At 43.0% G+C, this 17,000-nt stretch overlaps 1 protein-coding gene across 2 annotated transcripts in view; it reads right to left on the bottom strand.

Moving 5' to 3' along the window:
* Positions 1-17,000, bottom strand: part of ARID4B (AT-rich interaction domain 4B) — a 375,127-nt gene that overhangs the window by 48,622 nt on the left and 309,505 nt on the right. For both annotated transcript variants that reach the window (XM_063917566.1, XM_063917567.1), the window contains exons 12-15: positions 15,598-15,670; positions 8,981-9,075; positions 7,570-7,667; positions 4,365-4,581 (exon numbers count right to left, since the gene is read on the bottom strand). In XM_063917566.1, coding sequence (XP_063773636.1) covers positions 4,365-4,581; positions 7,570-7,667; positions 8,981-9,075; positions 15,598-15,670 — 483 coding nt within the window. The remainder of the gene's footprint in view (positions 1-4,364; positions 4,582-7,569; positions 7,668-8,980; positions 9,076-15,597; positions 15,671-17,000) is intronic.

The following is a 17,000-nucleotide window of genomic DNA, read 5'->3' as shown; positions in this document are numbered from 1 at the left end:
CAGAATCATTCCTAGGAACAGTAGACGTGTCGTTGGAATCAGCTGCGATTTTGGAATATTTAGAATCCACCCGTGCTGACGTAACACTACTTGAGATAGTGCTACTCCGACTTCTAACTGTTCCCTGGATCTTGCCCTTATCAGGAGATCGTCCAAGTAAGGGATAATTAAAATGCCTTTTCTTCGTAGAAGAATCATCATTTCGGCCATTACCTTGGTAAAGACCCGAGGTGCCGTGGACAATCCAAACGGCAGCGTCTGAAACTGATAATGACAGTTTTGTACTACAAACCTGAGGTACCCTTGGTGAGAAGGGTATATTGGGACGTGGAGATAAGCATCTTTGATGTCCAGAGACACCATATAGTCCCCTTCTTCCAGGTTCGCTATCACTGCTCTGAGTGACTCCATCTTGAATTTGAACCTTTTTATGTAAGTGTTCAAGGATTTCAGATTTAAAATTGGTCTCACCGAGCCGTCCGGCTTCGGTACCACAAACAGCGTGGAATAATACCCCTTTCCTTGTTGCAGGAGGGGTACCTTGATTATCACCTGCTGGGAATACAGCTTGTGAATGGCTTCCAAAACTGCCTCCCTGTCGGAGGGAGACTTTGGTAAAGCAGACTTCAGGAACCGACGAGGGGGAAACGCCTCGAATTCCAGTTTGTACCCCTGCGATACTACCTGTAGAATCCAGGGATCCACTTGCGAGTGAGCCCACTGCGCGTTGAAATTCTTGAGACGGGCCCCCACCATATCTGAGTCTGCTTGTAAAGCCCCAGCGTCATGCTGAAGACTTGGCAGAAGCAGGGGAGGGCTTCTGCTCCTGGGAAGCTGCTGCATGGTGCAGTCTTTTTCCTCTTCCTCTGCCCCGGGGCAGAAAGGAGTGGCCTTTTGCTCGCTTGTACTTATGGGAACGAAAGGACTGAGTTTGAAAAGACGGTGTCTTTTTCTGCTGATGTGAAGTGACCTGGGGTAAAAAGGTGGATTTTCCAGCCGTTGCCGTGGCCACCAGGTCCGATAGACCAGCCCCAAATAACTCCTCCCCTTTATACGGCAATACTTCCATGTGCCGTTTGGAATCCGCATCCCCTGACCACTGTCGCGTCCATAACGCTCTTCTGGCAGAGATGGACATAGCACTTACTCTTGATGCCAGGGTGCAAATATCCCTCTGTGCATCACGCATATATAGTAATGCATCCTTTAAATGTTCTATAGTTAACAAAATATTGTCCCTATCCAGGGTATCAATATTCTCAGTCAGGGAATCCGACCATGCGACTCCAGCACTGCACATCCAGGCTGAGGCGATTGCTGGTCGCAGTATAACACCAGTATGTGTGTACATACTTTTTAGGATATTTTCCAGCCTTCTATCAGCTGGTTCTTTGAGGGTGGCCGTATCAGGAGACGGTAACGCTACTTGTTTAGATAAACGTGTGAGCGCCTTATCTACCCTAGGAGGTGTTTCCCAACGCGCCCTAACCTCTGGCGGGAAGGGATATAATGCTAATAATTTTTTAGAAATTAGCTGTTTTTTATCGGGGGAAACCCACGCTTTATCACACACCTCATTTATTTCCTCTGACTCAGGAAAAACTATTGGTAGTTTTTTCACACCCCACATAATACCCTTCTTTGTGGTACTTGTAGTGTCAGAAAGGTTCAATGCCTCTTTCATTGCCGTGATCATGTAACGTGTGGCCCTACTGGACATTACGTTTGTCTCGTCACCGTCGACACTAGACTCAGTATCTGTGTCAGGGTCAGTGTCGACCCACTGAGGTAACGGGCGTTTTAGCGCCCCTGACGGTGTCTGAGACGCCTGGACAGGCACTAATTGATTTGCCGGCTGTCTCATGTCGTCAACAGTTTTTTGCAAATTGCTGACATTATCACTTAATTGTTTAAATACAATCATCCAGTCAGGTGTCGACTCCCTAGGGGGTGACATCACCAACACAGGCAACTGCTCCGCCTCCACATCATTTTCCTCCTCATACATGTCGACACACGCGTACCGACACACAGCACACACACCGGGAATGCTCTGATAGAGGACAGGACCTCACTTAGCCCTTTGGAGAGACAGAGGGAGAGCCTGCCAGCACACACCCAGCGCTATATATATATACAGGGATAACCTTATATAAGTGTTATTCCCTTATAGCTGCTGTTATTATCGTTATTTGCTGCCAAAAATGCCCCCCCTTCTCTTTTTTACCCTGATTCTGAAGCAGGACTGCAGGGGAGAGTCAGGGAGCCGTCCTTCCAGCGGAGCTGTGAGGGAAAATGGCGCTTGTGTGCTGAGGAGATAGGCTCCGCCCCTTCACGACGTCCTTATCTCCCGCTTTTTTGTGTAAAAATGGCAGGGGTTAAAATACATCCATATAGCCCAGGAGCTATATGTGATGTATTCTTTTTGCCACCTAAGGTATATACTGTTATATTGCGTCTCAGGGCGCTCCCCCCCAGCGCCCTGCACCCTCAGTGACCGGAGTGTGAAGTGTGCTGAGAGCAATGGCGCACAGCTGCGGTGCTGTGCGCTACCTTAGTCTGAAGACAGGATGTCTTCTGCCGCCGATTTCACCGGACCTCTTCGTCTCTTCTGGCTCTGTAAGGGGGACGGCGGCGCGGCTCCGGTGACCCATCCAGGCTGAACCTGTGATCGTCCCTCTGGAGCTAATGTCCAGTAGCCTAAGAAACCCGATCCACTCTGCACTCAGGTGAGTCCGTTTCTTCTCACCTTAGTCCCACGATGCAGTGAGCCTGTTGCCAGCAGGACTCACTGAAAATAAAAAAAAAACCTAAACTAAACTTTTATTCTAAGCAGCTCAGGAGAGCCACCTAGATTGCACCCTTCTCGGCCGGGCACAAAAATCTAACTGAGGCTTGGAGGAGGGTCATAGGGGGAGGAGCCAGTGCACACCACCTGATCCTTAAGCTTTTATTTTGTGCCCTGTCTCCTGCGGAGCCGCTATTCCCCATGGTCCTTACGGAGTCCCAGCATCCACTAGGACGTCAGAGAAACATGGCTTTTCTCTGCTTTGGGCTCTTCACGAAGCAGGTTACCATAGAAATGTTCCTGACTTCTCCAGCGGCACCGCTGCTTTGTGTCTGAATCGCATCACCATACTTTAGTATGGTGAGTGCGATTCATGAAAGGACGTAAAGCTCAGCTCAATGCTTCCCTGCTCTCTACCTGGCACCCTGAACTCCCAGCACATGCGCAAAAGTGACCTGCCGGATGACTCAAAGCACAGCAGGAGAAGAAAGCAGCGCTGAAATCCAGGATACCGGATGCATCACCGGAAAGGTGAGTATACATGAATTGCAACTTATTAAAGCTAAATATCGCATCAAACTGATGCAATATGCAATATAGTGATAAGTAACACATTTTTCGTCATGCATAGGCACAGACCCTAGTGTTTGTCAGATCTCTATTATTCTTAATCAAATAATTTTCAAATATTGAGAACAAAAAGAACCATCTGCAGAAAAGGCACATTTAATACAAGCTTATACTTCTGCAGATGCATCCCTGTGTGAAGAGCTCACCATGACCGTTATATACTGAAACTATAGAATACAACAAAATCTTCTGTTATAAATTCTTTGTTACACTTTAACTTAAACTTAATCAGATTATATATATAAAAAAAGAAAAAGAAAAACATTAATAATAATAAAAGAGTATATGTCAAAAATGGTTCATCTATATGTTATCCAGTTTTCCAAAATGTACTTAAATAAATTTTATGTGCTTTATTTTTTATAAAACTTTTTTTTTTTTTTTTTCATTTCATGTCCATTTTTAATATGATTGTTTTCTTTTGGACTATCCATCTGAGTTTAAAGTGGCTGCTCCCTTTTGGACAACTGCATCTAAATATAATTATCTATCAAAGCTCAGCACACACCTAACAAAAAAAAAAGTAAAACAATCAATTTATTTTCTATTGAGAGCTGAACAATCCTATGAATATTCAATTTCCAGTTCCTATCTTAACAATAAAAGTCCCTAAAGATCTTTGCAGTGACGTTTTAAAAGCAATATAATGGTACTTTATGTGTTTGTGTACATGTGGTAGGGAATATAAATTATAATCTCCTTTGAGGCAGGGACTAATGTGAATGGCTAAATATTCTCTGTAAAGTGCTATAAATATACTTTATATAAATAATTGTTAATAAATAAAAAATAAAGCCCATATAAAAATCCCAGATAAATGATCTGTACTTCATTTACTATTAAACTCACAAAAGCATTCACATTAGTGTGGAAGTATTACAAAGAATAAAATTAAAACTAGCGTCAAAATCATATGTTCTAATAGATTACTTTGACAATTACTTACTAGGTTATGTTCCTCTTCATTTATTAGAGATGTATCTTTATCATTGCAAACATCAATCTTTGAATCAAAATCTTCTTTAACATTCTCAGTTTCCTGTTTTAAAATATCTTTTTGTTCTAGCTCAGTCTCTTTACTTGATTTTGCCATTTTCATTGGCAAGTCCATGTGAAACACAATATTGGTGGAAATACAGTACTCTTCAAAACCGTACAAATATCTGAAAAATACAATAAACTATTTATTTTCATAAATTAAGTACAGCAAATCCATCCAAACAAAAATGAACATAAAAAGTTACAACTTAATTTATATTTTGTCTCAATGACAAAAACTGATATTAGAAGAGCCCAAATTGGCATTTCCTGTTTATGGTTCAATGGCAATATTAACATATATTTATATAATACCAACATAAACTTTAGCTACTTATTTCTCATACAGACACTTTATCACTGCTGGCCTATTTGAAATCTCTTTAACACTAAATGTAGATGTATTTAAGCACCTAACTGGCTTATATCTTTTGAATAATGTCCCCCAAATTGTCAAATATTAAAAAATTTAGTTCATAACATGCAATAGTAGCAAAACTATGGACCCCCAAAACGTGGGATCAACGGTCACTGATCAGCAGAGTTCTAGGTTATTGCTGTGGCGGATCTAGGAGAGTAAAAGTTGTTTAAGCGGACATGCCAGCACAACTTTTAGCATTGAATTTGAAACTCGCAGTTCTAAGAATTGCATACTTTTACTTTTTTCACAGTGTGAGGCCAAAGTAGGCAAAACAAAAATAATAATCTGTCATGTAAAGCTGGAATTCAGCTGCCTATATCTCCAAAGGAAAACATTATTTTAGCATGACATCAGTGAAGCGAACTACCCAACTGGACATATCAAAATATCGAAATATCAGACTTCAAACTTCTTTCGTTGCTGTGATAAGATTACCTAGTACCGTTCTAAAATATTGTGCAGTGAATTTTTTGCTATTTTTGAAGTCCAATAGCAAAAAAAGAAGTATAACCAAATTTTTTCAAGCAACATTCATTAAAAAAGAGCAGATTTAAAACTGCAGCATATATTTTTTTCTGGATAGGCATTTTGCAGACCATTAAATAAGATCATTTACAAGTTACGTAACATTATTAAAGGAAAGGGACATTTTTCAGTGGCTGTTATTATGGGATGTAGTTGGCATCCCAGTGCTCAGGACGCTGGCAGATGGAACACTGAAACTGGAATCTCAAGCGGAAGTATTAGGAGTAGGTTAGGGTTAGGCCGTGGGGTGTGTGTTAAGGTTAGGATGTGGGAGGGTCGGCTTAGGGCGCCATGGGGGGGAACCGGGGGGGGGGGGGGGGGGGCATTAGGCTGTGGAAAAAGACGGTTGAGGAGAGGTAGGGGACAAGCGTAGCATGCTTACCCTACAACTGTTGGGATCATGGCTGTCAGGATGCTGGAGTCGGTCCACCCCGTTATTATAAAGTAAAAAGAGCTAGAACCCTGTGTTTGTGTGTTTTTGTACAACTTTTTGTGGTGATTTGAAATTTTTTTTTAATCTGGACTCATAGACCAATAATTTTTTAGCAAATTAAGCTTAAAGTTGTTAAAAAAAAAATCTGTTGAGAAGACAATATACTATGCAAAAGAGTACACTTATTTTTAAGCGCACAACATTTACCATTATCATTTAGTGATAGTAAAGTACACTGTGTAGACAAAAGTAATTGGACTCCCTTGCGCAAGCGAAATGATGTGCTCCTGCAGCAGACACGTGTTTGTGAAGGTATAAAACGGGTAGAGGGGCACTGATTAGATCATTTGCTAGCAAAATTCCTTGCCGGAAGGAGATAAAAGGTCTGAAAAGGGTATCATCGTAGGCTGCGTGATTGGATCCACTAGTTGCAATGCATGGTCACATTAACTCTGAGAAGTATAGAGATATTCTCGATAACTCAGTGTTCTCTACACTGTGGCAGTTCTATGGAAACAATAAATGTTTTTATCAGGACAGCAACGCCACGTATCGTGTTTCCAGGGCAACGCTGGACTGGTATAGAGGAAGTTAAGTAACCCGGATGGATTGATCAGCTCAGAGTCCAGATCTTAATCCCACCGAGAACCTGTGGGACGAATTGGAGTGCCGGGTGCATTCTAGGCTGACTCAACCTTCTTCAGTGCCATAGTTGGTCACTGTACTTAAGGCAGAATGGCAAAAAACTTACCGCCTGCTGTTGCGCAGGAACTTGTGGACAGTTTGCCAATAAGGGTGTCTGCCGTAATCATTGCACGTGGAGGAACGAAAAAAGTACTGATGTCAATAAAATCTTATTGATCTATTTGCTGTCAGTGTCCAATCACTTTGTCAACATAGTGTACTAAACATAGAAAGAAATAATTACAGGACACAGAGGGACCTTGAATGTGTATACAAATGAAACAAAAGAGTCAGTAAGTACGATGATCTATAAATGTATTTATTTAAGGATACTGGGAAAAGTGACGCCAAAGTGTGATGTGTAATAAAAGAATCAGAGGTCTCACAATGGGGCTGTGGTCCGCACCAGGGTGTCCCCCTTCCAGGAGGTGACAACAACATGCTGGCTCCTCTGCAGTGACAGGTGCTACTGTGTAACATTATCCTGCAGCACTCGGCTCCTGTCACTAAAATGTAGCCGGCAGTGTAGCCAGAGTCTCCAGGGGCAATCCAGCATCTCTAGGGATGCTGGGCACGCCGCTGGAGCGAGGTAATCGGGGGCTTCCCATGAGCTCATGCCCTCTATAGTGATGTCAGCGGGATCCTCAGCGTGGCCATGCCCCCTTTTCAGATACACTTGCAGTGAAGCTCTTGCCCGCACCAAATATCATCAACCCCAGTGCCGCCACTGAAAAGGAGGAGTTATATTCTCAATAACTTTCTAACCACGTGGATAAGACAACCTTTATTGGAATGTCTTTCCGTATTGTATTGATATATGCCAGAGTCTTCATTATTTCAGTTCTGAAAGAGCACTAATACTCCAGGTTTCAAGTATATTCATGGCTCAGTAAAGATGGTTAAATCATATTGACTGAAATACTAATTAAGTCACCTGTGGCCAAGCATGGATATACTTGAAGGCTAGACCGTTAGTGCTTGAGTTTGGGTACCACTGATCTATGCTATTAACTTGTACTAAACAGAGGAAGAAATAAAAATGAAACTTACTTTTTGTAAGCACATTTGACATTATACCCAGCAGCTGAATTTAAGACGGGAATTCCAAGGTCTTGATAAACTTGTTTCCAAACTGCTCCACTTTCAATCTTTAGAAGACATACATGTAAACATTTTATCAAAGAATAATGAGATACATTTATTTAAGATAGTATATTATATATAGGAAAGCAACTTAGTCTGTCCTGAGGGCCTGTAAGAACCTGTACATTGTTGCCCGCAGTAACTGAACATCATCTTAGTTAGCAATATTTGAAAATAATTTCAAGAGACAGGACTTTGGGGGTAAAGTTATCAACGCTTGGGGAGAGAAAGTGAAGACAAAGTACCAACCAATCAGCTACTGTCAGTTTACAGTCTGTAAAAATTATTTGCTGGTACTTTAGCTCTCTCCAAGCTCCGATAAATCTCGCCCCTGGTTTCATGGAACTTTTACATTTGAAATATTAATCTTCAATAAATATTTTAAAGTCCAGAGAACAGGAATAAATAGTAATAATTTAACTACATATACAGATTGAGAGTAAATGTGGTGTGCATCAGCAAAATACCATTATTTGGGGAAGATGTGTCATGCGTTCTAAAGAGTGGAGATGTTTCCCATAGAAACCAATCAGCTACCTACTATTTTACAGAATCTACTTGATGAATGACAACTACTAACTGATTGGCTACCATGGGGCACCATGCCACTCTTTAGCAGGCTTGATGCATCTACACATTTGTCTCATGCTCATCCATGATATCGCTGCCCTCACCTGGAACCAGAAAGCAATGTGAAGTGGACAAGGACTACAATTTAAGCACATATAATACATACATAAATCTGCTCTGCAACAGAATTAATCAGATTTACCCTCAACTTCAAGTTCAGAAAGGACACACATGCTGCTGCTGTGATTGCTAAATTCCATATACTACACAAAAACTTTGCTGTGAAGTATTCATTTACATTCCACTATGGTGTGTTTGCTGGAGCCGAGTTGACACTAAAGCCATAGGTTATATTAACATAATATGTAGAAAAGGAAATAAGTCTCACTAAGTACTGCAGATGACAACAGTGGTTGCAGATAAACTGACTGGAGATCGAGGGGTGATATATGTCCCCACTTATCGTGTCCATTACACTCGGGTTTAGGCGCACAAAGCACCTAAACCCAACTAAAGTAATGGGCGTGTGCGCGAAAAGACCCAGCCAATTTAACCCCCCCCCCCACCCAGGGTGTGTTTTTAAATAAAAAACACACCACCGAAGGGGTTAAGGGGTAAACTGGTTGTATCTACATAAAAAAAAAATGTATGTAAAGATTACTTCTGGGAACTTTCCTATTTTTCTTCAGTTTGCCAATAAACTTTATTGAATAAAGAATAAAGTAGAAATAGACACTCTGTTACTTACATTATTAAATCCTCCAAGTTTATGTACAAGACGGAACAGTTTAAAAAGATTCAAGTTTCTGTAGCCTAACACAGGTCTCTTGTTAATTGGTGTTCCTGGATTAAAAAAAATATTATTATTGCTGTGCACAAAGAATACAAAAAAATAAGAATTTACTTACCGATAATTCTATTTCTCGTAGTCCGTAGTGGATGCTGGGGACTCCGTCAGGACCATGGGGAATAGCGGGCTCCGCAGGAGACAGGGCACATCTAAAAAAGCTTTTAGGTCACATGGTGTGTACTGGCTCCTCCCCCTATGACCCTCCTCCAAGCCTCAGTTAGGTACTGTGCCCGGACGAGCGTACACAATAAGGAAGGATCTTGAATCCCGGGTAAGACTCATACCAGCCACACCAATCACACCGTACAACTTGTGATCTGAACCCAGTTAACAGTATGATAACAAAACGAAGTAGCCTCCGAAAAGATGGCTCACAACAATAGTAATAACCCGATTTTTGTAACAATAACTATGTACAAGCATTGCAGACAATCCGCACTTGGGATGGGCGCCCAGCATCCACTACGGACTACGAGAAATAGAATTATCGGTAAGTAAATTCTTATTTTCTCTAACGTCCTAGTGGATGCTGGGGACTCCGTCAGGACCATGGGGATTATACCAAAGCTCCCAAACGGGCGGGAGAGTGCGGATGACTCTGCAGCACCGAATGAGAGAACTCCAGGTCCTCCTTAGCCAGAGTATCAAAATTTGTAAAATTTTACAAACGTGTTCTCCCCTGACCACGTAGCTGCTCGGCAAAGTTGTAATGCCGAGACTCCTCGGGCAGCCGCCCAGGATGAGCCCACCTTCCTTGTGGAATGGGCATCTACATATTTCGGCTGTGGCAGGCCTGCCACAGAATGTGCAAGCTGAATTGTACTACAAATCCAGCGTGCAATAGACTGCTTAGAAGCATGAGCACCCAGCTTGTTGGGTGTATACAATATAAACAGCAAGTCAGACTTTCTGACTCCAGCCGTCCCAACTATATATATATATATATATATATATATATATATATATATATATATATTTTTAGGGCCCTGACCACGTCTAGTAACTTGGAGTCCTCCAAGTCCCTAGTAGCCGCAGGCACCACAACAGGTTGTTTCAGGTGAAAACGCTGACACCCCTTTATGAAGAAACTGGAGACGAGTCCCAGTTCTGTCCTGTTCAAATGGAAAATTTTTGAATATGGGCTTTTGTAAGACAAAGCCGCCCATTCTGACAATCGCCTGGCCGAGGCCAGGGCTAACAACATGGTCACTTCCCATGTGAGATATTTGTCAACAGCATGGTCACTTGCCATGTGAGATATTTTAAATCCACAGATTTGAGCGGTTCAAACCAATATGATTTTAAGAAATCCCAACACTATGTTGAGATCTCACGGTGCCCCTAGGGGCACAAAAAGCTGTATATGCAATACATCCTTTACAATCTGGACTTCAGGAACTGAAGTCAATTCTTTCTGGAAGAAAATCTACAGGGCCGAAATTTAAATGTTAATGAACCCCAATTTGAGGCCCAAAACACTCCTGTTTTCAGGAAGTGTAGAAATCGACCTAGTTGAATTTCCGTCGTGGAGCCTTCCTGGCCTCACCCACGCAACATATTTTCACCACATGTGGTGATGACGTTGTGCGGTCACCTCCTTCCTGGCTTTGACCAGGGTAGGTATGACCTCTTATGGAATGCCTTTTCCCTTCAGGAACCGGCATTCAACCGCCATGCCGTCAAACGCAGCCGCGGTAAGTCTTGGAATAGACATGGTACTTGCTGAATCAAGTCCCTTCTTAGCTCCCCGGGCCCTTAGTCCTCTGTGAGCATTTCTTGAAGTTCCGGGTCCCAAGTCCCTCTTGGCCAATCCGGAGCCACTAGTATAGTTCATACTCCTCTATGTCTTATAATTCTCAATACCTTGGTTATGAGAAACAGAGGAGGGAACACATACACTGACTGGTACACCCACGGTGTTACCAGAACATCCACAGCTATCGCCTGAAGGTCTCATGACCTGGCGGAATACCTGTCCCGTTTTTTGTTCGGGCGGGACGCCATCATGTCCACCTTTGGTCTTTGCCAACGGTCCACAATCATGTTGAAAAAACTTCCCTATGAAGTTTCCACTCTCCCGGGTGGAGGTCATGCCCGCTGAGGAAGTCTGCTTCCCAGTCGTCCACTCCCGGAAAGAACACTGCTGACAGTGCTATCACATGATTTTCCGCCTAGCGAAAAATCCTTGCAGTTTTGTCACTGCCCTCCTGCTTCTTGTGCCGCCCTTTCTGTTTACGTGGGCAACTGCCGTGATGTTATCCCACTGGATCAATACCGGCTGACCTTGAAGCAGAGGTCTAGCTAAGTTTAGAGCATTATAAATTTGCTCTAAGCTTATTTATGCGGAGAGAATTCTCCAGACTTAATCACACTTCCCTGGAAATTTTTTCCCTGTGTGACTGTTCCCCAGCCTCTCAGGCTGGCCTCCGTGGTCACCGGCATCCAATCCTGAATGCCGAATCTGCGGCCCTCTAGAAGATGAGCACTCTGTAATCACCACAGGAGAGACACCCTTTTCCTTGGATATAGGGTTATCCGCTGATGCATCTGAGGATGCGATCCGGACCATTTGTCCAGCAGATCCCACTGAAGAGTTCTTGCGGGAAATCTGCCGAATGGAATTGCTTTGTAATAAGCCACCATTTTTACCAGGACTCTTGTGCAATGATGCACTGACACTTTTCCTGGTTTTAGGAGGATCCCTGATTAGCTCGGATAACTCCCTGGTTTTCTCCACTGGGAGAAACACGTTTTTCTGGACTGTGTCCAGAATCTTCCCTAGGAACAGTAGACGTGTCGTCGGAAAAAGCTGCGATTTTGGAATATTTAGAATCCACTCGTGCTGTCGTAGAACTACTTAAGATAGTGCTACTCCGACCTCCAACTGTTCTCTGGACCTTGCCCTTATCAGGAAAGCGTCCATGTTTCTTTTAAGAAAAATCATCATTCCGGCCATTACCTTGGTAAAGACCCGGGGCGCCGTGGACAATCCAAACGGCAGCGTCTGAACTGATAGTGACAGTTCTGTACCAGGAACCTGAAGTACCCTTGGTGAGAAGGGCAAATTTGGACCTGTAGGTAAACGTCCCTGATATCCAGTGACATCATATCGTCCCCTTCTTCCTGGTTCGCTATCACTGCTCCGAGTGACTCCATCTTGATTTGAACGCTTGTATGTAAGTGTTCAAATATTTCAGATCTCACCGAGCCGGTTGGCTTCAGTACCACAATATAGTGTGGAATACTACCCCCTTCCTTGTTGTAAGAAGGGTACTTTGATTATCACCTGCTGGGAATACAGCCTGTGAATTGTGTGAGGGGGAGACGTCTCGAATTTCCAATGTACACCTGGGATATTACATGTAGGATCCCGGAGTTCCCTTGCGAGTGTTGCTGAAACTCTTGAGATGACCCCCTACCGCACCTGAGTCCGCTTGTACGGCCCCAGCGTTATGCTGCGGACTTGGCAGAAGCCGTGAGGAGCTTCTGTTCCTGGGAATGAGCTGCTTGCTGCAGTCTTCTTCCCTTTCCTCTCCCCCTGGGCAGATATGACTGGCCTTCGCCCGCCTGCCCGTATGGGGACGAAAGGACTGAGACTGAAAAGACTGTGTCCTTTTCTGCCAATATGTGACTCGGGGTAACAAAAGGTGGATTTTTCAGCTGATGCCATGGCCACCAGGTCCAATGGACCGCCCCTTTATACGGCAATACTTCCATATGCCGTCTGGAATCTGCCTCACCTGACCACTGTCGTGTCTTCGTCTGGCAGATATGTACATCACATTTACTCTTGATGCCAGAATGCAAATATGCCTCTGCGCATCACACATATATAGAAATGCATCCTTAAAATGCTCTATAGACAATAAAATTCTGTCCCTGTCAAAGGTATCAAAATTTTCAGTCAGGAAATCCGACCAAGCCCCCTCAGCGCTGCACATCCAGGCTGAGGCGATTGCTGGTCGTAGTATAACACCAGTATGTGTGTATATACTGTTATGATATTTTCCAGCTTCCTATCAGCTGGCTCCTTGAGGGCGGCCGTATCTGGAAACGGTAACGCCATGTTTTTTATAAGCGTGTGAGCGCCTTATCCACCCTAAGGTGTGTTTTCCAACTCGCCCTTACTTCTGGCGGGAAAAGGGTATACCGCCCATAACTTTCTGTCGGAGGAACCCCACGTATCATCACACACTTCATTTAATTTATCTGATTCAGGCAAAACTACAAGTAGTTTATTCCCACCCTACAAAATACCCTTATTTGTGGTACTTGTGGTATCAGAAATACGTAACACCTCCTTCATTGCCCTTAACATGTAACTTGTGGCCCTAAAGGAAAAATACGTTTGTTTCTTCACCGTCGACACTGAGGTCAGTGTCCGTGTCAGTGTCTGTCGACCGACTGAGGTAAATGGGCGTTTTTACAAGCCCCTGACGGTGTCTGAGACGCCTGGACCGATACTAATTTGTCCGCCGGCTGTCTCATGTCGTCAACCGGCTTGCAGCGTGTTGACATTATCACGTAATTCCATAAGTAAGCCATCCATTCTGGTGTCGACTCCCTAGAGAGTGACATCACCATTACAGGCAATTTTCTCCGTCTCCTCACCAACATTTTCCTCATACATGTCGACACACACGTACCGACCTACAGCACACACACACAGGGAATGCTCTGATAGAGGACAGGACCCACTAGCCCTTTGGGGAGACAGAGGGAGAGTTTGCCAGCACACACCAAAAGCGCCATAATGTATATAACAACCCTAGAAGGTGTTGTTTCTATATATGGGCTCTTAATATATAATTATATCGCCAATTTATGCCCCCCTTCTCTTTAACCCTGTTTCTGTAGTGCAGGGGAGAGTGGGAGCCTTCCTCACCAGCGGAGCTGGTCAGGAAAATGGCGCTGAGTGCTGAGGAGAATAAGCTCCGCCCCTTTCACGGCGGGCTTTTCTCCCGGTTATTAGGAAAACTGGCCTGGGTTAAATACATACATATAGCCTTAATGGCTATATGTGATGTATTTATTTGCCTCTAAGGTAATCTATATTGCTGCCCAGGGCGCCCCCAGCAGCGCCCTGCACCCTCCGTGACCGAGATCAGTGAGCCGTGTAGCAACAATGGCGCACAGCTGCAGTGCTGTGCGCTACCTTCATGAAGACTGAGGAGTCTTCTGCCGCCTGTTTCCGGACCTCCGTTCTGCCGTTCTTCAGCGTCTGTAAGGGGGATCGGCGGCGCGGCTCCGGGACGAACCCCAGGCTGACCTGTGTTCCGACTCCCTCTGGAGCTCAGTGTCCAGTAGCCTAAGATTTCAATCCTCCTGCACGCAGGTGAGTTGCAAGTCTCTCCCCTAAGTCCCTCGTTGCAGTGATCCTGTCGCCAGCAGGAATCACTGATTAGAAACCTAAAAAAAAACTTTTCTAAACAGCTCTTTAAGAGAGCCACCTAGATTGCACCCTCTCGGACGGGCACAAAAACCTAACTGAGGCTTGGAGGAGGGTCATAGGGGGAGGAGCCAGTACACACCATGTGACCTAAAAGCTTTTTTAGATGTGCCCTGTCTCCTGCGGAGCCCGCTATTCCCCATGGTCCTGACGGAGTCCCCAGCATCCACTAGGACGTTAGAGAAATTAAACTGAATTTTGAGGACATGTTTTAAAGTTGCTAAAGCAAAATAAGATAAAGTAAGATGAAAGTACCTTGGCACATACACGTTTAACAACCTTTATTTTTTGGCGACATCCACATTAATGCTGCAAATTATTTCTAAAACGCTGTTCTACTGCACCACTTTATCTAGATTATAGTGTGGTAATGTGACTCTGTGATGTGAAGTCCGTTATTAATTTTATTTTTTATTCTGGATGATTCAATCACTTGTAACTTCTGTAGCCCCTCTGAGCTCCCCTCTCACCCTGGCATCGCTATTTTTATGAGCACCGGTGTGCCAATTACCTAAGCATGTTAACAAATTGATTTTACAATTTGGACCCCCTTCTCTCTTAATACCCCGCTGAGTCAATCCCTAATGGCAAGTTTCAGAGTAATATGCAAGTCCAGTTTGCAATCAGATCTTGTGGCTTTAACCTGCAGACGCATGTATCTTATCAGGATCATAAACTTCATAGACGCATCTCAACAGGCATCTTAATGGGTGTAACTGGGTGACAATGAAGATAAGTTGAGTCACAACTATCGTGGGTGTGCAGATGGAGTTGCAAACTATTCAGTGGTGAGCGTGCGCAGAGGTCTGTATGATTTCAGATGGATTTCTTACACCACTGATGCAAAACACAGATAGTGATTCAGCCAAGTCACATTACAGGTGAAAATGTTATTAAACAGAATATCTCAAAACAAACATTTTGTAGAAACATCCTTCATAACTAAATAAACACGAGACAAATCTCAGCAAATCTACAACTAAATAAACATGAGACAAATCTCATATCTCAATGAAAGAGGACTAGCAGTAATAATAATAATGATAGCAATAACTTTAATAATCACCTCTGTCTTCCATAAATTTGTATAACTGTTGCAAAAAGTTTTCACTTTCACCAGGAAACGGTTCCAATTCATCCTACATTAGGAAAATGTGGGGGGGAATAAAAAATAAATCACAAATATAAAAGTATACCAGCAAAAATTATATATATATATATATATATATATATATATATATATATATATATATATATAGCAACAGCAAGTGGATGGTACGGCACTCCAAGCATCTGAATAAATCAATCTTAAACCAGCATAGGGAACGACAACGTTTCAGTGCTTTTATTGTAGCACTTTCGTCAGGTCAGCTACAATAAAAGCACTGAAACGTTGTCGTTCCCTATGCTGGTTTAAGAATGATTCAGACGCTTGGAGTGCCGTACCATCCACTTGCTGTTGCTGTCACTTCCCTGTTCAGGCACCCAGCGCATAAATATCACTGACGGGAGAGCCGGACCACCAACTGTATGTATGTATATATATATATATATATATATACATACATATATATATATATATATACACATACACACATATATACACACACACACACACACACACACACACACACACACACATATATATATCTATATATATCTATATATATTTATTATTCTGGTGGGTTAGAGTGTTACGACTTTCAACACACAGGTTAGGTCTAATTAAGGACAAGATCATGTATAAGGCAATATTCATTTACTATAAAATGGTCCCAGCCTGTATGAAAACAAGTCGTTTCAAGCAGCTTTCCGGTCTTTATTTTATAGCAGGCCTTCACAATGTTATTACCCTTACAAGCAATATACTTTCCAAGTTCCTTATTTTCCCGACTCCTGGGATCTCATACTGATCCCTTTTCACCACCATAATCTTTATCCTATTCTCTGCAGACTTCCATGAAAATTAACATATACAGCGTATTTGAATATTTCTTCAGGTAACTGCCGATCACCTGTTATATTAATCAGTAGATTACAAAAGAGACCTTAAAGGCAAATCGCAATGTGACATTTACTATCCAGTCACATAATGAGTGACACTGAGTACTGCTGGGGCTGGAATGCAACGAGGAGGCAGTTTTAGAGGGTATGGGATAAAAACACAAAGCAACATCATCTATGGTGCAGAACACAGGGACTGAATATGCTCCTCTGCAATTATGGGGCACATTACATACTGGTATCTAATAGCCAACTACCGGACAGGTCCTGACTATCAATAACCGTGGAAACTGAACTTTTATGGGCAATTTCTGTCCATTTTAAATCTTGATGTGCAATTGACAGGCATATAAAAACCAGCAATGTAATTAGTGGGCATATTAAAACTTAATCTGCAATAACAGCTCATTTCAAAAATTGACAGGAAATCACTGGGCATATAAAAAGCCTAATGGCCATTTACTA

Source organism: Pseudophryne corroboree, chromosome 4 (assembly GCF_028390025.1).
Source record: "Pseudophryne corroboree isolate aPseCor3 chromosome 4, aPseCor3.hap2, whole genome shotgun sequence".
NCBI classification, from domain to species: domain Eukaryota; kingdom Metazoa; phylum Chordata; class Amphibia; order Anura; family Myobatrachidae; genus Pseudophryne; species Pseudophryne corroboree.
Note: the sequence above shows the minus strand (reverse complement) of the source record. Positions and strands in the feature narration are given on the sequence as shown.